The sequence below is a fragment of the Pagrus pagrus genome (assembly GCF_965226575.1).
Source record: "Pagrus pagrus genome assembly, chromosome: 13".
Lineage (NCBI taxonomy): Eukaryota > Metazoa > Chordata > Actinopteri > Spariformes > Sparidae > Pagrus > Pagrus pagrus.
Genome location: NC_140197.1, coordinates 11206315 through 11230401, shown reverse-complemented (window position 1 = coordinate 11230401; position 24087 = coordinate 11206315). Strand labels below are relative to the sequence as shown.

The 24087-nt window shown below is 42.5% G+C and overlaps 3 protein-coding genes across 8 annotated transcripts in view; all 3 read left to right on the top strand.

Annotated features, from left to right (window-relative positions):
- mei1 (meiotic double-stranded break formation protein 1) overlaps positions 1-9378 on the top strand; it is a 54953-nt gene extending 45575 nt beyond the window's left edge. For 3 of the 6 annotated variants that reach the window (XM_084372324.1, XM_084372325.1, XM_084372323.1), the window contains exons 29-33: positions 1112-1193; positions 1499-1605; positions 2186-2317; positions 7742-7869; positions 8564-9378. In XM_084372324.1, the coding sequence (XP_084228450.1) occupies positions 1112-1193; positions 1499-1605; positions 2186-2317; positions 7742-7869; positions 8564-8618 (504 nt within the window). In that variant the 3' untranslated portion in view covers positions 8619-9378. Of the gene's footprint in view, positions 1-1111; positions 1194-1498; positions 1606-2185; positions 2318-7741; positions 7870-8563 lie in introns of those variants that run through there. The other 3 variants (XR_014623985.1, XM_084372327.1, XM_084372326.1) reach the window with 3 other exon arrangements.
- A 142-nt stretch (positions 9379-9520) lies between these two features.
- On the top strand, positions 9521-19771 carry ccdc134 (coiled-coil domain containing 134). Its single transcript, XM_084372329.1, has 7 exons — positions 9521-10765; positions 14317-14450; positions 14639-14760; positions 16543-16627; positions 16958-17139; positions 18214-18285; positions 18491-19771. The coding sequence occupies exons 2-7, from the start codon at positions 14348-14350 to the stop codon at positions 18614-18616; spliced, it is 690 nt and encodes a 229-aa protein (XP_084228455.1). The 5' UTR covers positions 9521-10765; positions 14317-14347; the 3' UTR covers positions 18617-19771.
- A 67-nt stretch (positions 19772-19838) lies between these two features.
- Positions 19839-23446, top strand: LOC311268722 (uncharacterized protein). The gene is made up of 2 exons (XM_084372520.1): positions 19839-20026; positions 20550-23446. The coding sequence occupies exons 1-2, from the start codon at positions 20005-20007 to the stop codon at positions 22571-22573; spliced, it is 2046 nt and encodes a 681-aa protein (XP_084228646.1). The 5' UTR covers positions 19839-20004; the 3' UTR covers positions 22574-23446.
- The last annotated feature ends 641 nt before the right edge of the window (positions 23447-24087 follow it).

The window sequence follows — 24087 nt, the reverse complement described above, 5'->3', positions numbered from 1 at the left end:
TATTAATGATATAAAAACTTGGAAACCTTAGAGATACCCACTTAAAATCTAAATATTAATGCTTCCATCGTGAGAGGTAAACAAAGTCATTAACATATTTGGAAAAGAGATATTTATATTGTTGCGTTTGACAGTCTAATCTGGATGAAATATGCAAATTATGGGATAATTGGGTTTTCGCCGTATTTCTCTTTTATCCAGTGCCTGTGGTGCAGCATGCCAGCCTCCAGTTCCACACCAGTGGCATTTCTTCTCTGCGTAAAAGACTGTAGTGCTGAACTGAGCCTCAGCTCTATGGTTCAGTGCTCTGTAGTCTGCTGTTCAGCAGCTGATATGAGTAACAGTTCCCTCCTCTCTCCTCTTGTTTTGCTCCCTTTTCCCCTTGATGCTCTGGCTTGGTGGCAGTGAGAAAAACTGCAGCTCCATGGTCTTGTCTCTCCTCTCCTCTCCTCTCCTCTCCTCTCCTTGCTTCCTCCTTTCTGCCCACTTTTTTTTGACTCTCCTCTACTCTTTCCTCGTTCTCCTCACTGTCTGTAACTCGCTGTTCTTTGCTCTCATTTTAACCCCTCCTTTCATCCCCGTCTCCTCATCTGCCCTCTTCTTATCTGTACTCTCTCTTACCCATACCCACTTCACCTCCATTGCCCTCTCATCCCCTCCCACTCATCCTCCTTTCTTCTCCTATCGTCTTCTCTCCGCCTCAGGATTAGGGTGTACCTCTCCACCGTCGTCTATATACCCGCCTGGCCTACTTCAGTATTTTTGGACACTACATAGTGCTCACTGCTAGCGCTGCCACAGTTGGAGAGACATGCATTATTAAAACCTCACTCAGTCGCTCTCTCCTGTGTTCTCTTGTTCTCTCTTTTGTTTCTGGCTGCATCTATGTCCATTTGTGAGCGTGTGTGTGTGTGTGTGTGTGTGTGTGTGTTGTCCATGACGGTTTCCTGTGTAACTGTTGTGGCATCTATGTCCAATTTTGCCAAAGTCAGAGCTTACGATTTGCAGTTATGACATTTAGGAGCTAGAAGATGTTCTTTCCTTCTTTGCTTTTTATTGTATACTCAACTTATCTCTCAAGTTTCACTCCGCTGTGTCGCTTTCTCCCCAGAAGCACGAGCTGTTGCTGAGAGCCTCAGTCAACTGTCTGAGCTCCCTGCTGGGCTTCCTTCAGAGGAAGAGTCCCACCACAGGTATCAGACAGAGAGACAGTGTGGGAATGAGTGAGCGTAGTGTTAGTATTCTTTCTCATATTATTTTCAAAACTGCAGCATGTGTGTTTGTTTTGTCTTATACATTCCTGTATGTCTTGATGTTGTGACTTTTGACAAGTTTTCAGACGTAAACGATTTTCAGAAACTGCACCAGGAGGAATAGAGCAAAAATAAAGGGAATTGATCTAAGTTAGACATCCTGTGTTGTCTTTTTTATCCCCCCTGGGTTTGTTTTCTCTCTCTCTCTCTCTCTGTGTGTGTGTGTGTGTGTGTGTGTGTGTTAGCAAAGTACATGGTGTGTCAGCGATGGAGTCGATTCCTCCTCCACTGCTTGCTCAGCTCAGGAGAGAGCTGCCTCCTGCACCCTGTCATTCTCAGAGTCATCACACTTGTGAGAGGCTTTACGCACGCACGCACACAGACAACTCAAATCAAGTACAATTTCTTGGGCATGGTTCTGAGCAGTAATAAATATTCGATTTGAAGTATCAAAAGTTAATGAAGGTAATAAAAACATAGTAGTTGAATTTGGATTACATGAGTAATGACGGTGAATACAGTACAGTGTTATGCAGGCTGACACAGAACTACACATGGAAATGAAAGAAACATAATTACCGTGTTTTGTGTTGCGAACTGAGATTCGAAACACTTGCTTTTCATTTATTATTCATAAACTAAAGAGGAGCTATCAGTCAGAACCCATTGGGACAAAATTGAGACAAAATTCTGGCAGATTTTATTTTAGTTCTACATAAACCACAAAATCAAATCACTTCAAAAGCGTAACATTTTTATTGTTGCTTTGATCCTCGATGCTTTATGATTGTGTCTCCTTATTTCTTTCTCCCTCTTCCTCTTCTGTACTTCTCACTCTCCTCACACTGTGTTTGTTAATGACCTCACCTGTGCCTGATTGTGCATTTCTACATGTACATCTGTCTTTGTATCTGTGTTTGTGTTCTCTGCAGCTCATGCAGCATGGCAGTAACGCCGTGGTGTGGGAGCCTGACCTTCTCCAGGTGATGGAGGCTGTGGAGAGGAAAGGGCTCAAGGAGCTCAGCAAGGAAGCAGCACAGGCCCTCAGGCTGCTCCTTAGAGAGGTACTGAACACACATGCACGCTCACACAGATAGAATAATGTGGGACAGACTTTGAGAACATTGTGTGAATTCTCACAACCCTAACATGCTACCTACTATCTTTCTTTATTTGTATCTTTATTCTTTGAATGAGTGAACTCAAAAAGAAATGAAGTTCATACAAAGTTCAGTATCAGTTGGGTTCATGCAGTGTTTATATTACTTTCAAATTTGTATTTATTTTCTGTAAAGCACGGCACAGGCTGCAAAATACAAATATAGCAGGGGAAATGAAGACAGGAAAGACAAGGTTGCTTTATGCAAATAAAATATCAGCATTTTGCACAGCAACACTGTGGTAGCAAAATGTAAATTTGATATGATGGTGTGTGACTTAATTGAACTTAACATAAACGGTCGAGTAAGGGCTCCAGATCAATGTTGCACTTAGAATATGCAAGGTGTAAGGTCAGAAGTCACCAGTTTGAGAGTTGGTGAGGCTGAGGTGTGGCTCCTGGATCCCTGGCCTGGTCTACGCCTGTCATCTGGAGGGGATACCTTCACCACATGTTACTTGCCTGATCTCACAAGAGCAGCCTAGCACTTTGGCTAGCCATCAGCCCTCCTCCATTCATGTAATGGTATCATTACAAGAATGGAAGAGTTATTATTGGTCTGGCATCCTAATCGAAACAAAGCAAAGAGTTACTGCTATCTCGTAGGGCTTGTCATTGGCATTAACTCAGCAACCCCAGCTGGTAGTCGTTAATACTCTTCGGTGTCCAGAATCGTTGGTCAAGCTGGCAGTAATGATCTGAATCTGGCCACAGAAAGTAGCAACTGAATTTAAAATCCTCATTTACAACCCTACTGACACAGACACACATTTCAATTGTGTCTGGACCAATTACTGCACCCTGTTTTGGGTCCATAAACCTCAGTTGCATCGATCAATTACATGTTGGGCAGAATAGATACTGTTGCGATCTTGTGCCACCATTATACAGATGAAGAAATATTTTCATGACAAAACATTAGCTTTTCACTTAGACCATATTCTGTGCTCCACAATTTCGGCTAATTTCTGAATATAGCAGAGCAAATTGAAAAGATTAAAAAAAGTCAATCCTGCAGTAGAAATTATAAAATTGAGGTATTTAGTATATTTGACTGTGGGACGTGATCACTGATCAAAAGTTTGCATTATAAATACAAAGTGGAATAAATTACCACTGCTTAAGACAAGCAACACAAGTCAGGTAACAACCAAGACACAAAAGAGACCCAACTGACTGGTTAGCATTTAGGCATTCAAGGAATAAATGCATAACCACTGTCGGGCCTGCCAAGTCAGGATACTATTTGAACTCAGTGTCTAAACTCTGGAAGCCAGTCAAATTCTACAAGATTAAAGTCACTGCCTCTTTCCCTCTTGGTATTGAGGCTCATGACTGTAAAGCTTTAAGTCACAACGATATCTGTTCAGCTCTCAGTAGACATTTCGTTGCTGCTGGCCATTTGTTTGAAGATGATTGCACACAATCTCCTGCAAATACAAATGATGTGGACCCTGTCTCTGAGCCCTACTCACCCTTTCACCGCTGATATACTAGCCATGGATGTAAAAAAGTCAGTTTCAGGGGTGAGTGGTGAATGATTAATGAAACTCTTCTGTAGTTGCAGTGCATGTCCATCGCAGATTAACTTTCATCTTAATGATGGAAACATCGACTTTCCTTAAAAAGTGACTTTTCTCAACTCTGATATCTGCTCTGTCCAGTTGATCAGATCACTTGCCTGGCACAGGCTTGTTGTACATTCTGTATCACAGTGTCCCCAGAGGAAAGATGGTGTTGTATGAACTGGCTTCAAATGCATTTACTCTCTGTGAACATCGACATAAGTCAAACATGATGAACCATGAAGTCTTTGACATTACCCTTGTTAGCTTTGCAGCAAATGCATAAAGCCCATCTTGGTTTGCGACAAGACGTTATGAAACATAGAAGGAATAGCAGCCACATCAGATTGCTTAGCTCGAATTTGGCATCTTATGTAGGACAAGAGACACATTCAGTACTCTGAAAGTAGCTCAGAATCAGAGCAGTGACAGAATGATGGCACACGCTGCAGCCCCCAGTGCAGTGTGTGCCAGGGAATCATGAACTCTGTTTGCTTGTGTGTGTGTGTGTGTGTGTGTGTGTGTGTGTGTGTGTGTGTGTGTGTGTGTGTGTGTGTGTGTGTGTGTGTGTGTGCGTGTGCGTGACCATGGGCACTTTGTATGTATCTCTGTGTTTCTGGAGATATCATGGCAGTTCAGGGGCAACAGGGTTCAATACGTTTTGTTGATCTGCCTGTGGACTGACGTGAAATCCTTGAGTTTGTGCACATTTGTCAGTGATCTGGTATCATATCACTGTCTTGCTCGCCCCCACCCTTGAGTGCTGACATAACCATTAAATGAGTGTGTCTGTGTGTGCATGTATTTCTATCTTTGTGTGGATGAATTTTAGCTTTAAAAACCAGCATTGTTGGACAGGTTTGCTTTGTGAAGACATTTTGGTCCTCACAACTTCAAAGTTGTTCATGTTTGAGGGTTGAGACTTGATTTAAAGGTTAAGGTTGGAGTTCAGTTTGGGTTATGGTTAGGCATTTAGTTCTGATGGTTAAGGTCAGAGTAAGGGGCTAAGGAATGCAATATGTTAATAAGGGTCCTCACAAGCAATTCAAAACAAGCATGACTTTGAAGCTTTAGCCCCTGGTTATTTCCATTCTTCCAGTAAGACTCTTAATACATTTGCTAATGCTTATCTTCCTGTCTCTAACTGTATATGCATGACTATATGATCCAGTGGTGTTAAGGGTTAGCAAGGGGAAGCTACAGCCAGAACTGCATACTTTAGTAGCTTGTCAGGTCAGAGCTCATCATAGATGAGTCTTTTTTCATAATTTCTAATACTTGCAGACTCCTTACAACTCCCCGCAGATTCTGTTACCCATAGCTCTTTTATTCTTGCATATGCCTTTCACTTCCTAACCTATTCTGTTTTCCAACCTATTTCTCTGCTTCCTCTCTCCTTTTTTGCCCTCCAAATAGTTATCACCCCACTAACTCTACTTCACTCAACTCCATTTCCCCTTTTGCTCTTTTCAATTACTGCATGGTGTTGGAACACTCTTTTTATTCTGCCCTTTCCCTCACCCGCCTGCTCCTCAAAATACCATCCTCTAGAGTCCCTTGATAGGAACTGTTGCCAAATAGAAACAGCTTTAACTCTGAGTGCAGCACTCACTTGTTGTGTATGAAGATCCAGCAATTCAAGTTCTCTCTTTGGGAACGTATTAAAGTCCTAGGTCTTTTTTTCTTTCTACCAGCCATAAATAGTCAGTTGTTCTAGTTGTTTTTTTAATATGGTTGAAAGTGAGATTTTCATGTCTTTGGATTATAAAGCAGGTCTAGGGGCTATATTAACACTATGAATCAGAAATATTCAGAATCTGTGCCTTTAAACGAGCCGTCAAGACTTCCATAAGGTTGTGATGTCACAACTACACACTCACCGCCCCCAGTTGTGCCCCCAGCACGGCTGTGGTTGTAAAACACCGGCAGAGCTGGGTGGAGACATGGTGGGTGGTGCTTGCTCAGGCCTGTGAGAGCTGACCAATCAGAGCAGACTGGGCTATTAGGGAGGGAGGTCTTAAAGAGACGAGCACTAAAATGGAGCATTCAGACAGAGGGTGAATAGACGTGCTGCAGCAATGGACAGTAGGAGGAAATATGTCTTTTTTGAACATTAAATGTAAAATGTAAACATTTTCTAGAGGACACCCAAAATAAAGGGATTAACTTTTAGATGAGAAAAGTATGCGACCATTGTCATATCTGCTGGTGTAGCCTTGTTTGGTTTTAACTAAAAAATCGCTCTTGTCAGAGTAGTATGCTGAGCTGAGTTCTCTGACAGATATTCACAACCCTGAAGTGCTGAAGCAGACATTATGCATTCTGTCTGAACCTGCTGTCACACTCATGTAATCCACACCAGTCCAGACAAAAAGGTACAAGGAGTCTTTCATCCCTTCAGCCTTCAACATAGTTGCCTACACCAGTAATGCCAAGAATGATGATCATGGTGATCGTGAAGAAGATGCTAATAATAATGGATCTTGGTTCTTTAATAATAAAACTAATGCTGCTGCAGCTCACAACCATATTATTTTGATATGGCTGTAATTCTTCTGTGTTGTGTCACAATTTGACATCTTCTGTTGCCTTTTCCATCTTAACTGATGCACAGGACCGTAGCGTATTTTCAGACCTTTTTAATTACTGTCCAGTATTTACATTTACATTTACATTTGGATGTTAGATGTTGGACACCAACTTAAATGTGCAGCCATCTGTTCTTAAGACAAGATGTGCGGATCAGAGTGAGGGATGGTGATTAAGTAACTCTGGATTCACTCACGTACACTGAAGTGACCTTTAGTTGTCTCTGAACCTCTGACTCCTGCAGGGGAGCTCATCAGTTGCAGCTCTGTATTGGTACTTGGCGGTTCTTCATGAGCAAGATTGAACAGTAATCCTTGTTTTCTAAGTCTGCATTTCTGTTGAGACTGCTCACAGCTGCTGGAAATGAACTGTGACATTTTAACTTTTGGAAGTGTTTTCTCATGATTGTGAATGTTTTCTACAAGATTTTCAACTCCCTGTTGCTGTTTATGGCAAGTGTTCATAGTTTCTTATTGTCTTAAGTGTACTGTTATATCTATGGTAGAGCTCTATTTGCTGCTTCACAGCCTTTGTACACATTTTTATCTATTGCACCTGTCCCAGTCTGCTGAAATAAATTGTTTTGTTTTGGGGGTAGAAGAGATTCCTGTCTTGCTGACTTATTTAGCACTCTGCAAATCCCAGGTGTGTGTGTGTGTGTGTGTGTGTGTGTGTGTGTGTGTGTGCGTGCGTGCGTGCGTGCGTGCGTGCGTGCGTGCGTGCGTGTGTGCGTGCGCGCGCTTGTGTGTGTGTGTGTCTCTCTCTCTCTGCTCCTTCCTGTATGATGTAACTTAAACTCAATTTGCCTCTTGTCAGCTCGCCCACGGTTTGGTTTTTTAAGGTGGATTAAAATGTATTTCCTATAGTGTTCAGAAAATGTTATCAGTAGGGAGAAAGGGAAAAAAATACAATGATAAGATTCTTTTCCCCGAGTCATGTTTTATTTCTTTTTTATACTTTAGGCTTTCTCCTCTCATCTCCCACTTCACTGCCTATTAACCTTTAGTCCCGATATTGGCTTTATGTCCTGTGCTCTTCCTCTCCTGTTTCTCTTCATTTCTTCATTGTCCTTTCTGTTGTCATCGCTTCATCTTTATGCTGCCTCTTCCCCCTGCTCTGTCTCTATCCCTTTTTATCAGCAAAATAAAATGCTTGCTCTTCTTTTGTTCACTCAGATCCAGTGCAGTGTCCTGCAGCCGCCACCCACAGAGGATCACATGCAGAGAGTGAGAAGTATGATGGAGTCCCTTGGCCCACAGGCATCAGCTGAGAGCTGCAGCCCCAGTCTGCCCGGCAACGTCCTGTATCCTTCACCTGAAGTGAAACACACTCTAAACTGCACAAAACACACACTGACTAACATAGTTATGCAGGCGCATGCACTCTCACCTGTAAAGCAGCTACAGCTCACACCCCACAGAAACCTCAAACATGCCTCTGTAAGTATCTGACAAGTGTTATAAAAGTTACAACATGTGAATGCACTCTTGAAATGTCAGCAGAGAATCTTCATTGATTTTTTTTGGGTGATTTATTGAATGCCTGTGTTGTGCTTTCTCACTTAATCTCTTTGAAAGCGTGTTGTACAACACGGGGTTGTTACTGTATTTCAGTCAGAGTCGGTACTTAAGGGCTGAGTACATCTGTTGTGCTGATTGACTCCCTCTCTCACACACATACGCACACACTCCTTCCTTTCACCCACCCACACACTCTCAGTCTATGTCTGTTCAGTTTGATATCAGCTCTATTGGCTACTCTTATAATATAAAAACAGTCATGTCCCATTAATAGTAAATAAATATGCCCATCAACTGTATTCAAAGCAGTAGATTGATACAAATCATACTAGTTGGAAATATTTTATGCACAGTAAAAACAACTGAACCCTAATTATAGTTCCCCTTTAGGATCATTCCCTTCCAAATATTAGCTATGTCACATGCATACACCAACTCTCTCACTGTGCTTCATCATTCCTTAACTGCCGTCTTCAGGCATGTTGGAGATGTGCCCATCTGTCTGTCTGACTTTACAATGAAAGCAGGCTGATGGTTCAGCAAACTGATTCTACTATGGCTGATGTTATTATGCCATCAATTTGGCTATTTGTTTCTTGTTTAGTCATTGTTACATTTCATTAATTCCTATAATTGTGTTTTGTGTTCTGATTTTAAGAAAGCACCAGAGTGTCTCTGCTTCTTTCTAGAGCACCTAATGGATGACACAATCAGACACAGATGCTCACTTGCAATTTTTATGTTTACATGTTGAATTTTGCAACTGTGGAGTAATAGAAGTTATCTAGGTGAAACTACCATTAGTATAGTAATTTATTATTGAGATAATCTGTTTTTTTCCGTGGATTCTGTAACAATTCTGTAATTCAGGCAAAGTAAGACTACTGTTTAATTAAAATACTGGTTGTTTTTCTGGAATTCCTGTGAGTTCCAGGGGTTGTGAACAAAAGTGTGAAGGACATATTTGACGTTATGAAAGCAGAAATCTCTATGTTTCATGTATATGAAAGTAATTGACCTGGAAAGAACAGCAATTATCTTTATCCCCAAACCTCAGCATCAGCACCTTCCTAAAGGTGTCAGTTAGAATGGGTTTGACATTGACTGTGAGGTGGTCAAGGGGAGCAGCTGTTGCTTATATGCTTGGGCGATGTTAGCAATGGTGGCAAAAGTGTGCAGAAAATCTTTGATAAATTATTTTCTCAAGAGGATCCTCAACTGTAATGTACGCTGATGATATCTGAATTAGGTTTCAGATATTCCAGGAGGCAAATAAATGATAAATAAATGTATTTCTCAGATGTTGATTCAGTCAGACAGAACAGGTTGTCTTGTACTTCAAAGACAAAGTAAACTTTCTTAATATCCCCCATGTGTATATGTATATATATATATATACAATAGCTCAATAGGGTTGAGATCTGGTGACTGTGCTGGCCACTCCATCATAGACAGAATACCAGCTTACTGTTCTTCCCTAAATAGTCCTTGCGTAGTTTGGAGCTGTGCTTTGTTGCAAGATAGAGTGGTGATAGCCTTCCTTACTCAAAATCTGTTTAACCCTGTACAAATCTCCCACTTTACCAGCACCAAAGCACCCCCATTTCCTCCACCATGCTTGACAGATGGCCTCAAGCACTCCTCCATCTTTTCATCACTTGTCCTCTTGCTCAGTTGTGCAACACGGCCTCCCATTTCTCTTTCTATTCTGGTTAGAGCCAGTTTGCGCTGTTCTTTGAAGGGAGTATTACACACCGTTGAATGAGATCTGCAGTTTCTTGGCAGTTTCTCAAACAGAATAGCCTTCCCGGCTTTTTGAGAATAGACTGATAAGTCTCAGAAGGAAGGAGGGTTTTTTTTCTTGCCATTTTGAGACTATAAACAAACCAACAAATGATAACTACCCCAAGGAAGGCCGATTTTATTGCTTTCTTGATAAGCATTACAGTTTTACACAACATATTACACAAAGGTTTTCTAACACTCACAGGAGTGATGGTTGCTGAAAATGGTCCTCTGTGTACCTATGTACTAGATATACAATCACAAATCAGGCAGTCTACCCCTAACCCAGTTAAAGTTGTTATTAAAACATGGACTGTAGTTCTAGTCAATTTAATGTTACTTTAATTGAGAAAAAACTGCCTTTGCTTCCAAAGTAAGGCCATTTTTGAGCAGTAGTATACACTGATACTGTACAAACACACAGGATAGATAGATAGATAGATAGATAGATAGATAGTTTTTATGTGGCTGGCAAAATGTCAGCAACAAGCAACATTATCTCAGAGAAAGCACATGAAGGAAACGGAACGCACCCCATGCTCTGGTGGTGTGTCTCTTTAAACCCTCCGTGCGGAAACAACATCCTCCTCCTCCTCCTCCTCCTCCGTGTTTGAGCGCCCGCTGGCTGTCATTTGTCCAAGGCGAGCCAGCCGGTGCGATCGTGGCGCTGGCAGAGTGGAGGAGCGAGAGCCGCATGTGAATGAACACTTCCACCTTCGCGTTCTTGTTACCTGAGGATCGAGCGGGGCAAACTGACTGTCCCGTCCCCCCCTCATCACCGAGCTGACCTCAGACATCTAGTGTGGAGATAAAGAGGTTAAACTGCACTACTTTGGAGCAAAAGCTGTCGGATAATCGCTGCCGTGTGGCGCCGCCGTTTCTCGATACAACACGGTGAGTGATCCGCGAGTTTTGTGGCTCCAATGTCCAGCGCTTTATCGGGTTGATCTCCGGTGCTGGCCGCCGGCTGATGGATCTGGCGGCGGGGCATACAGCTGAGATGACAAGCGGAATCGATTTGTCGAGGAGCGACTTCAAATACTTGGTTAATTCCAAAAAGCGCACCCCTTGAGGAAATCGTATATTCAAAAAACGGGATGTAACAATGCGGAGTTGTTTTTTAAATCACGAGTAGATGAGGTCTTACATCACAGCTTCATAATTAACGCTTAATTACGGGCTGAACATTTTAGCAAATTGACTCATTATTGCCTGTAGACAGTCGCGCGGCTGAAGGGGACGCGGGTCAGGTAGGGGACATGCAATCAATTAAGCAACGTGTAATTTATGGTCCACATGACAATCTTTATCCAGACTCTGCCATCATCATCACCATTACGCATGTCCGTGGCCATGCCTCTGCATGAATGATAACCAAAGGAGAGCCTGGAAGATGCAAGCTGAGGGAGAGATGATGTGTCAGTCCTTGAACCTCAAACCTCCCACAGCAGGCTGGCAGCCTGAGGGGAATCTAGATCCACTCCTGCTGCACATCCAGCTGTCTGATAAGCATCTTGTTTGCTCCATCCTCTTAGGAGTCACTTTACATCAAGGGTCAGTTTTACCTCTTGAAATGAATGTCACAGGTTGGTTAGTTTACAGTGTGGACTGCTTCCCGCCGTTGATTAAAGATTATTTTCAAGATATATTTTTCTTGTTCTTTTCCTCCGGGATTAGAGAAATTGCAGGTTGCTGGTGCGTGAAAGAATATCAGATGCATGTTTTCACACCACAGGGAATTCCAACACAGTGGAGCTATCTTCACGGGTCTGTAGCATGATAAGATGTGGTAGCCTACTTATCTGACAAAGCTGGAACCTGGATCTCCCACACAGGAAATCAAACTTCAGCCTCTCGCCCATGGCAGATTGTTGTTGGCTGAGAGGAAAATCTCCTCGGGCCAAAAGATTTACGTGGGTTTACACGACTCCAGCGAGAACTACTCTGCCTTTAGACCTCCCTGCGGCGAACATACCTCATCCAACATGAGTGCCACATTGACAGACCCAATTGGAAGGAGGCCTCCCACCTTGGATACAGAACATAAGTGGGGTCGGCTTGAGAGAAAGCCATCCAGTCCAGGATTCAATGGGAGAATGTGAAAGTGGAAATCTTGCAGAGCTGCTGTGTTGTATTAATGGTCTACGGTGTGTGCGCTGGGCTGATCTGTGTATGGTAAAGGCTGTTGTACACCTCAAGTAAGAAAGGTGGGGGCAGGAGGGATGATCTCCTTGCTGCTCTCTCAAGTGGATCTAAATGTCTGTCAAAGACCTCATTTCTCCCAAAGCAGCTCAGCCAATAGTTAACTTTGTTGTGTTTCATGGTCACCCCCATTTGGTCAGGCCATGGCCAAGTGTAATCTGATCTCAAGACGTCAGTGTAGATTTTCCTTCGTCTTTTTAAAGTGATCGTCCTGTGTAATCAGGGTAGCCTGCTTACAGTTAATGGATGCATTTAGACTCCCATTCCTGTGCTGCCTATTCCACATTAGAGATGATTGATCCGCTCTTAATGTCCTTCTTACGCTACTTCTTAAAGTCTCAGCACTTCGCCCTATCGCCTCGAAACGTTAACAGCTACAGGATGTATATGTTGACTGCATTAAATCGTGCCGGCGGTGATAACCTTTTTGCTCATAAATATCTGTCAGAGCGACATGGCTGACTGCTCGGAAGCACACAGGACCATCAAATACCCAGACGAGCCGCTGCCACAGGAGAGACAAGGCCCCCTTTCCTTGGCTGTTATCTAGAAATATTGAGGCTTTCGACCAGCACTTAAGGATATTTAGTGCAGCATTTCTCAGAGAGCTGGGAAGCTACCCAAAAGATGTTCTCAGAATGCACAAATTGGCCTTAATCGAACATTGTCTTCACTCAGCTGTCTTCAGGAACACTTGTTTCTGCTGACTCCGTGAGAAAAAAAGTTGTCCTATAGTTTTATTTTTAAACAAGACACTTCGGTCTGCAGAGACCAACACTTGAAGCCAAAGTGGCTGAGACAACTGAAGGAAGTTTGAAGGCGTTCCTTCTCAGTGCAGTGTTTCACAGATCTGGAATAATATCTTGATATCTACATCATGATTTCTTGAAGCTTTGTCATTCTGTTTTCAGGATGTGCTGTAAAAGCAAAGCTGTTGTAAAGCAGGAGGATGTTTTGGTATGAAATGATCACTGTTGGTCCACGTTATCAGCGCTATGAAGAGGGATATGTACGTCTGTATGCCTAGGAGCATTTGCTTTTCCCCTCTGATATGAGTGAGATCTTTAAAGGGGCTCATCCAGTCTAAATTAACATTCACACCCTGAGACGGTTTCTCACTTCCTAGTCCTTCAGATTCAAAAAATCGGCAGTCGGGCTTGTAAAGATTAATTCTGTCTGTGAAAAAAATCAAGTCCCTGGTGCTCATTATCGTCTTGCACAGCCACATACCCCTCCTCTATCTTGCATTCACTCTCCTATCTGTGCGTCTTTCAGTTTCACTGCTGTGTCTTAGCAAAGTTAGATGAAATATTCACCAGGAAAGCTGTTGTTTCCCGCAGGGTCTCGCCTTCACAGTCCTCTACCCTCTGAAAGCCTCAACGCCCCTCCCCTCATCTCCTGTCTCCCCGTTCTCCCCCAGTTTCTCACAAGCTGGCGCTCTCTGCATGCCCCCATCCAAGCCCCAAACCCCTCTGGTAGTATCATTGATGGAGCCCTTGCTAAATTATGCATGAATTATGTGAATTATGTCTTGTAGCTTTTCATCAACATTTCCCTCTCTCTCCCTCCAGTCAATTCTGTTTTCTGCTAATGTTTTCATAAAAATGTGGCTTTCATCAAATTTTCATTTGATGAGACCCTATTTTTAGCTGTTTATTTGTCTTCTCACTTCATTCTCCTCCCTTTCAAATGTATACAAAGCCTCTGAGGGAAAGGAAGTTACAATTGGAGAAAGAAGAAGACCACTGCTTTAATGGAGAGACCAGGAGGAGAGAAGAAGCAAAAGCAGGGAAGATTCTGCTATAGAGATTGTAAAAGTTCCTCTGGGGATTATACAAGTGCCAGACGTCAGATGTGTCTTTTTAAAAGGAACATAAGGAGCCCCTCTTCAAATGCCCGTTATTCTCAAGTGTTACATATTGACCACTTATTCCCAGCATGTCTCCATTTCACAGACTCCAAAAGTATCACCGAAGAGAGAGAGAGGGGGCCTTCCTAGCAGCTTTAGGAGAAGAAAAATGGCTGCATGAATAAGAAAACTATTTCAGTGAAAGCTCAATGTTTTCAGATGAAAGCAAAAGAAAATGTGTTCAGCTTGACCATCATAATCAGAGAATGTTTCAAGGAAATGTGCAGTCTTCCATCTGTAGCCTTAAACTAATGGAAATCACACAACTCTGTGCCAATATTTTGATGTTTAACAATGTGACATGCCCCTGGTGGTCTGTCATCTCTGTGTTCAGGAGAGCGCCTCTCTGCCGACCCCTGCTGACCATGCCAAGTGTGTGTGCAGTGTTCCTGGCCCTCGCCGCTGCCGCCCTCAGCTCTGCAGACTCGGACATGCACAGACCGAGACACGACTCCAACCTGGAGATCTGTATCCTGCTATTTAGTGTGCACAGCTGCTGCCAAATGCACAGGCGAGTCACTCGAGTGTGAACTTGTGCATGCTCATGAATACATTTCTGTGCCTTTTTGATGTGACAGATGGGTGTGTGAGTTAGCGTCTTTATGTGAGTTTTGCCCATGTGGAGCGTGTGTTTCTTCCTGACCTGCTCTTATCAGACAAGCGGCTGTTTGAGACCAAGAGGAAAGATCAGCTGAATGCGCTGAAGAATCTAGTCGAGCTGAATGACATCAATCAGCAGTACAAGATCATAGACATCATGCTGAAAGGACTCTTCAAGGTAGTGTGTGTGTGTGTGTGTGTGTGTGTGTGTGTGTGTGTGTGTGTGTGTGTGTGTGTGTGTGTGTGTGTGTGTGTGTGTGTGTGTGTGTGTGTGTGTGTGTGTGTGTGTGTGTAGTCTGTGGGCAGCAGCGAAATCAAGCATAGACAAGACCACAGGTATATAAAAAAACCCAGAACAACATTTATTTCTAAGAGCTCAACCTTCATGCTGTGACTCATTTTCTTCCCTGTTTCTTTCTGAGAGTTTGGGTTGGGTGGGGGTTAGAGGGAGGTGCTGTTGTATTTCTCTGTTTTAACACATCACAAAAAGGGGAAAACAATTTTAGAAAAAACAGATTTGTACTTTGTGTTTGACATTTGTAAAAATGCCCGTTTCCAAAAAAGAATATACAGTAAGGCAGAAAAAGAGCTGAACCATCTTGTGCTCTGAGCAGATTGAAGGATAAGAAGGTTGGCAACCGTAGCAGAGACTCGAAAAGCTTCAAATCCAACGATTACAATCATCAGCATGTTTCCTCGCATTCATTTGAATGTTAATTCAAACTCTGCTGCTCAGAGTGCCATTCACTCACACTATGCCCGGAGCTTTGCTTTACAGTATGCCTCAGTTTCCCAGTGGATGGTTATCTATGCATCTGAGTGCCTCTCAAGGACAACTAGCATAGTCAACCTTCAGTGGCTGAAATACATTGTCAGCATTTCTATGATGCTGTGTGTGTGAGAAAGAGAGAGAGAGAGAGATGGAGTCCTTAACAGTGCTCCTACTTGTATCTCCTCCATACAAGGACCAAAGACGCTGTACTGTGTCTAATCTCAGTCCGTGTCTTTTTGTTCTCAATTTATCCGTCTTGTAACCACAAAATGAAGTGTGAAAAACACATGTTTTGTGTGAGTGTGGACACACTGACTCTTCTTGACACAACTTTAAAGGGACAGTTCACCCCAAAATCCAAATGTGTGTTTTTCCTCTTACCTGTAGTGTACTTGATTTGGTGTGAGTTGCAGAGTTTTTGAGATATCAGCCATAGAGATGTCTGCCTTCTCTCAAATATAATGAAACTAGATGGCACTTTCTTGAAGTGCTCAAAGCATCAAAAAAGTAAACTTGAAGAAAGGAAGCATGCACCTGAGGGACTTGCTTGTGACAGCTTGGGATGTTAAATTAATCATCCTCATCAGCTAAGCTGTAACTTTAGCCAGCTTAATTAGCCAGCTCCTTGTCTCTGATGATGCACGCTTCCTTCTGTGCAATGATACGGTCCACGGTGGTGGTTCGGTAGAAAGAAAATAGTTCCTACGTGAAACTGCTCACAACAAGGTCTGTGGATTACCTCAAGTAATCAGGTCATGATTTCTGGTAAGGGACATTGCTTTTGAGTTTATCAAATGTATTTTTTGGCACCACAAGCCAAGTGCAATCTAGTTCCATTTTATCAAAAAAAAAAAAAGGCAGACATCTCTATGGCTGATATCTCTCTTGCCAACCTGCAACAAACCAATCTAGACAGACAAATAGCACTACAGGTAAGAGGAAAAATATGTATTTTTGTAACGTGACCCGACTTTAACTTTACTATCCAAACCGGTTCTTTTCTTCAAAACCTGATTTTCTCGTTTGCTTGGATTCCTCTGTGAAGTCTTGTGACACAGATTCATTGCATCCCCAATCTCAGCAGCGAAAATATGATATGATATGAAAATGAAAATGAAGCTTTACCCCACAGCACATTGGGTAAAATTAAAAATACCTGGGTGTTGAGGTATTTTTTTCAATCTTAAGGTGTTGGAGGACTCGAGACAAATCCTGGTTGCAGCCAACATGCAGCCTGATGACCCTTTCCCAATGGACGATAAGATCAAAGAAGGTCTGATTCCCTTTTACACCTTTTTCTCGCCCTCTACTTATACAAGCTTTTTTATTAAGCAGCATCTCTGGTGTGTCTTTCATACTCTGATTCTGTCTCCATCACTTCTGGTTGGTTTGTCCTGTGCACCCTTGCCTGTTTCTAAGAGCTCCATCTCTGTCAGTCTTTCTTACTCTCATCCTTATCCTCTTTTGGAGCCAGCGGGTGTCAATAATATTGGCTTTCACTTTGAATGTTTATCTGTCTGCTGCACTCTTCCCTTTGCTTTATTTATTCTTCTTGTTCTGTCCTCCTCACTTTTTTTTGACCATTTCTTTCCTCTCTCATCAGCTTATTCCCATGTGGTGGAGAATACAGCATTTTTTGGCGACGTGGCATTGCGTTTCCCTCGGATTGTCCACCATTACTACGACCGGAACTCCGACTGGGGCGGCCTGCTGCGCTGGGGGCTGAATTTCTGTAACCAGACGGGGGTTTTCACAGGAGGTGCCCACCAACATGTCCTCACACTTGTAAGACCAGACAATCAACTATCCTATGCTTTCACAGTCCACTGAAACCTTCTGCAGCAATAGTGTAAAGAGAAAAAATTTGCGACATCTGCATTAACTAGAGATACAGTGTTGATGCTTCGATTAAGCTGTTAAAATGTGAACCACGTTTAAGAGGTAATGTGGTTTCTGGCTAAAAGTTACTGCCTTGAAAATGTGAAAACTGGTAATTCTATACCTGCATGTAAGGCTGCATGGGTTTAGAATACTAATGAATCTGTTTAGTTTCTTTTAGCAGTTGTCTGTATGTATCCTGAGAGAAAAGTAAAATATAATGATCAGCATCAAAGTTTGCAGAGAGAAATCAAATGAACCAAATAAGTGTTGGAAAGAGTTTAAAAGTACATGGTGAAATGAATCCTTTTCTCTGCAGGAGAGTAGGTGAGAACCTGACACAACACTGCAATAAAACAGTTCAATGTAGCACACAGTGGTGTAAATGTGACTGCTGCAAGGACATGACAAAATCACCATAGTTCAGGTTATACAGTAGATGAGTAGATTTTAGTGCAATCTGCGGTCACGTCAATGTCTCATCACTGCAAAATGTGTCATTTGCCATCAGATTTGTCCGTGGTGTATTGTGACCTTTTAAAACGTAAAAGAGCAGAGCAGATAAAATGGTATTCCCTGTTTAATGTGTGGGTTAATGAACTAAACTCTTGCACGATTGATCTGTGACCTTAGCAATGTGCCAAGAGGATTATATTGTGGATTAATTCTGAGACTTGAAGCTGCAGCAGTTAGTGCACTAAAAGTGTGCATCCAGCCCTCGTTTGTACCTCAGTAACCCCTCTCTTAGTTTCTGATCCTTTCCTCTCCATTTCATGAGAAAGTGAGAAAAATGAGATATGATACTCGAGAGGAAATGTCGATTTTGTCTGCAACTGCTTGCCAAATTGCATTTAACTGCCTTTTAGCTGTAGAATAAGTGATGTGACAGTATCTCATTTTCATTTCTTATCTTGTTTGAAGAAATGATAATGCCCCCTTGCACTCTTCTCTTGTCATGTGTCTTTTCCACTCATCTCTCAGATGTCACAGGAGCTGGGAATAACAGAGAAAACCCCAGACTTTACAAACCCATACCGCACAGAGAGAGACGATGTGAGTAAGATGCATAAATGTTGGTTGAAGCTCGTCTTAATAAAATCCTCCATCCTCCATCCTCCATCCAGTTACACCCTCACAGTAGTAACCCAGACAGATCTGTTCTTTTTTTGTATGTTTTATTTATTGTTAAAGTAACATTATCTCTCACATGGCCTTGATTTAAATCTCTCTCTTTCTCGCCCTTTCTCATCTCCTTCAGGTGCTTCACACTGCCGAGGCTTTCCAGAAGATCCTGAGGGAGGAGGAGAAGAGGAGGAGGAAAGAAGAGAAGAGGAAAGAAATCAGGAAAGGCCCTCGCATCTCCCGTTCCCGCACCGAGCTATAGCGCTGCACCTCAGTGCATGTGGAGAGCAGAGACCAAGAGGATGGAGCATACGCACAGTCCACAAGGGGTGGCTTGACTTGTAGACTCCGATGACAGTGAAGTACAAAAAGCCAGGTGCTCTGTTGATTAAAAAGAGAGAACAGTTCACAAAAATGTAAAGTTGAAGTGGAGGTTAGTCAGTTTCTGACAAAGGTCTGAATCGCTGTGCACCTACAGTGACTGTGATTGGAAAATCTAGCATTGTATGAGAGGTAAAAGACGTCTCCAGAAAAGGAGTTGATAAGGGAAACTCATTTTTGATAACTTGAGAATTACATAACTGTACTTTGGAATATAAATACATTTTAGTATATGAAATTTGCTTCAAACGCACTGTGTTGTGTCTGGTCTAGATTTAATGTGTCTAAAACCCATTTGCTTCAAATATGTGTGGTTGCCAAATATAAATTTGACCTCATCTCACTAAATTCAGCCTGTTTCTGATTACATTATGCTTGAATTGATGATGGGGTATGATTTTATTTTTGTTTATTTTTGTTGTTTTTTTCCTTTGAACTGAGGCTTTTTTTTTTTTTTTGGACAGATTTCCAGAGGAATGTTTGTGAATCAACTGATTTATGTTATTTTTGCTACTCAGAGTTTAAAGGACAAAACTTGTGTTACGTTTGACTCAAGGACAGTATGTTCAGTTCTCTTTTATATCTCTTTGAATAATTCTTATTTTACCACCATCAGAGGGCATCATCTATGAATTTCTTTTTTACCGTTACACCTTGGAAACTGTTAAGTCATTCCTTTCATACCAATCTCTGTAGTTTCATTTTGATGACCCTGAGTTAATAAGAATTATTTTATCCTGTAGGAAAAAATCTGTCAGCTAGAAAAACCGTCTATGATCTTTCAGCCCTGCACCCGTGAATGTGTTGAATATTTTTAGTTTTTCTGTCTTTTTCTTTTTTTTTTAATCTTTGCTGGAAATTGACATATTTTAATGGTTTAGATCTATGGAATTGAGATTGATGTAATTTTGAAATAGTAATACGACTGTTATAAAACTATATGTATATTCAAAGAAAGAATATCATTGCTGCAGATTGAACAAGCCATTTTGTTATCAACTTTAATGAAATAAAGTGACTCATATGTACAAAAACATTGATGTCAAATTCCCACAGTGTGCGTTTGTGTGCGAGTGTCACAGCTATTGTACAGATGAGCCAACAGAGGGCAGGCAGCCTCCAGACTTTAGTACAACTAAACTCCAATGTTTTTGTTTGGGCCGAACAGAGAGCAACGTCAACACAACATGTAGCTTTAGCTTTACTCAGAATATGAAAACTACACCTTGAACGCAGAGAAGAAACTGCCGTCCATCTTAAGACTGAACGATGTCTTATAACGTGGAGTCGGGTAAGATAATGTCATGACAGTTGATGTATCCGTCATGAGTTAGCAACATGCTAAAGCTAGCTAGTGCGAAATTGGCTAGCCGAAGTTGTTGGCAGTCCCTATATGTTTAAAATAGCTAGCTAACACATAGCATAGGTTACATCATGGCATTTGGGATTAAACCTTGATCTCTTCATTTGATGTCTACTCTGTTACACGTTGTATTGAAGGTACAAACACTTAGGGCATTTAGGGGGAAAATGCTAGCTATTTCCTCAGTTGACTTGTGTGTAGAGTTTGCTAGCTAAACTATTCAGTTGTTTTGTTTCTGTCCAGAACCTTCCTGGCAACCATTTGACATTTCAAGGCGTGTTAAATGTCACATAAAAACCTTTGTCTTCAATAGTAATAGCAAGTGAAGACAGTAGAAGTCTTGATTGCTGTCACAAATGAGTGATTCAATGTTTTATGTAAGAGAACCAATCAATATGAATTATCTATAGTCTCGGAGAGTTAAATTTCTTTTGTGCAATTTTTCCACCAGGGAATGAGGAAGAGAAAAAGGAGCCAATCGACATGAAGAGCGTGAAGGAAGAGGAGGACTCTGAAACCAGATCGGGTGAGGAACTCAGGCTGGTCCTCATCGGAAAGACCGGATCTGGTAAAAGTGCATCTGGAAACACCATCCTGGGCAGAAAGCAGTTCCTGTCACAGATCAGTGCCAGCTCTGTCACTCAGATTTGCCAGCTTGGGAGCACTGAGCTTGCTGACGAAGAGGACGCTCAGGAGGATGGCCAAACTGTCACTCAGAGGAGGATGAGGAGAGTCGTGGTGGTTGACATGCCAGGCTTTGGGGACACCCACCTCAGTGTGGAGCAGATTCATGCAGAGATAGCCAAGTGTGTGTCTCTCTCTGCCCCCGGGCCACATGCCTTCCTCCTGGTGGTGCCAATAGGACGATATACAGACAATGAAAACAAGGCTGCCTGCGAGCTGACCAAGATATTTGGGGAGGAAGCAGTCTGTCACCACACAGTGGTTCTTTTTACCAGGGGGGATGACTTGGAGGGCATAGCGATTGAAAAGTACCTGAGGGAGACTGCACCTCCCGGGCTGAAGGCTCTGATTGACAGGTGTGGGGGCAGGTACCATGTGCTCAACAACAAAGACCCCAGTAACTCGGCGCAGGTTAAAGAACTCTTAATGAAGGTGGACAAGATGGTGAAGCAGACAAACAAAGGGTTCTATACCAATGCAGTGTTTTTAGAAGCAGAGGTTGCCATCAAGGAGGAGCAGAAAAGGATGTTTAGTGAGCGAGGGCAAGCAGAGGGGGAAGAACAAGAGGGAAACAACAACAACAACATGGGAGAGCAGGCTCAACTGGCAAAACGAAGGAAGTGTGACTTGGAGTCTGACAGAGCAGAGAGCACTGATAGAGTATCACAAGGACTAAGGAGGAGGGAGTTGGAGAGAAGAAATGAAGATGATTTTAGAGTGGAGAGATGGACAGAGGAGCGTAGAGTCAGCCCCTTCGGCCTCCTGAGAGACAGAGTTGAACGATGTAGGGACCGGTTCACAGGAAGGCGCAGAGGCAGCAGCAGGGCCACGAACAGGCGACAGTCTCTCAGTTCATCGTTGATTAGCATGAGGAGGGAGGCTGCGCTCTCTGCTAAGGTGCTTGACAGAGTTAAGATCCTTGTGGCTGCTGGAGCCACAGGCATGGCCGTGGGGGCAGTGTTTGGGGCAGCAGCACCTTTAGCTGCCGCAGCCGGGGCATCTCTCATGGGGAACTCAGTTGGTTTTGCTGCAGGTCAGTTAGCTGGGATGTCTGTAGCGGGGAGCACAGGTGTAGGGAAAGCTGTGGGAGCCATAGTAGCTGCAGCCTCTGGGAAAACTGCAGTGGCTCTGGGGGCAGCAACAGGGGGACTTCTGGGTGGTTCTGTTGGAGCTGTTGCTGGTGCTGAGGCTGACAGTCCTGGGGAGGGCGCTCTAGATGCCCTGGCGCAGGTTAGTACCATAGGTGCCTCTGCTGTGGGTGTGGCAGCAGGTGTAGGAGGCACCATGGGAGCTGGGGCTGCTATTGGCGCAGCTCTGGAGGGAGCAGCATTCAGCACAGTGGCCCTCAGTGGAGCTGAGGCTGCATCAGTGGGTGTAGTCAATGCTTCTGTAGCTCAGAGTAGTTTAGCTTCAGCAGCAGGACAGCATGCAGTGGCCTCTGTAGGAAGTATAGCTGCGGGTACTGGGACTCCGACTCAGTTTGCTGCGGCAGGAGCAGCCTTAGCTCAGGAGATGGCTGCAAATGTCCCAGTGGCTGCTGGGTCTCCTGGTGTTGTGAGTGGGTTAACAGGGCCCAGTGTGGCATCTGTGGCCAGCAGGGTGTCAGACCCCTTGGTGGCAACATCACTGATCCTGTCTGCAGTGGCAGAGATAGGCAAGGCTGCAGCAGGCATTGCCCTGGCTGGTGGTCTGGTAGTGAAGGTGGTGAAGGAAAAAGTCAGATGTGGCACAGGAACAACAGAAGCCAATTACTCAGAGAAGTCATCTTATGAGGTCCACTGGAACAAATAAATACAGGCTAAGACCAATGAGATCATATTCATATTTTTCTAGTCTCCTGATGAAGTACTAAACTCTACAATAGCTTCCCTCAGTGAGAGACATTGCTGTTAGCATAAAAATGCAAATCACCTTCATGATGCAGACACCAGTCAGAGCAGTGTAATATAAGGCAATTTTATATGAACAAGTAATCATGAATTGCAATATACAAAAGAAAGCAGAAATTGAGATTGCAAATGTTGGTTGGAACTGTTTGAGGCTGGTGAAAGAGCTCAGTGACATGTTGTGTGGGTTGACTTATAAAGGCTGTCAGGGGTACACAGTCCTGTGATACATTTCCTTTATACCCCTTTTTATCAAACACTTTATTATCAATTTTTATAAGGTTGTGATTCATCCTGCTGCCTTCAACTGGTCTTCATACACATTTTTATAAGAAAAAAAGAAAGGAAACTTGTCTGCTGAAAGTGTTGGTCATCACAGTTCACTTGAATGAATAACAAGAGTATTCAATTAAACTTTTTTTTTTGCCCTTTCTAAAGAAGAATAACAGAACTACAAAGGAGACGACAGGAAATGCTGTTAACATTTGCTGGGTGAGGTTAATGTGTTAATGTAGTTAATCTAATTGACTACAGGTATGGGGTTTAAAAACGAACAAAAGTAGGCTACTGCACTTAAAGTCCTAAAGTAGTTTTACTGACAAATGGCACTAAGTGGTTGCATTGCAGTATTTCACGTCACACTCTGTTTTTCAGTTATGTGCTGTATTAACACTGGTTTGATTAACCAGTACCACCTTCTTGTAACAGCAGTAAATGTGTCATAGTTACATTAGTGTGTTGTGTACTTTGTTGCAGTTGAAATAAACAAAAAAAGATATGTTGGCCTCATTTCTTGTCTTCTGTTGTTGAGTTGTTATCTTTTCTCCCAGTAGTAGTAGTGGGGTTTCATTTCATTAGAAAAATAACACAAGCATACGAAATACGCTTGTGCTTGTGTGTATTTAGTAAGAACTGTTAAATAAACATACTGCATTAATATTAAACAAGTTTTTATTTTTATATGTACTTATTCAAATGTAGGTATATTAAACTGATTTTTTTGTTCTTAAGTAAAACATGACATCATTTTTATAGAATAATTTTGTCTAGACTGTCTTCATGTAAAACCCAATAACTTGAAATAAAAAACATTTAATCTGCAAGTAGGGAAACATTTATCACAAGGTCAAGGGTATTACATTATAGCAGATAAATACATATCACTTGAATTAATATGCACTACTTATTCGATTGTATTCATTGAAGTATTTGTGTATAACCTCACTGTAAGGTGTTGATTTGCTTAATGACGTTCACTTTATTCATGAAGGTAGGGGGCGCGGTTTATTCAAATAACACAGGAGCTTCTGATGGTTGACGTACTATCAGACCACGGCAAATACGACCTTGTCATTGGACGATGATGACTGGTCTCATGACAACAACAGCTAGGTTTGGGCCAATCAGAGGCCCCTTTGG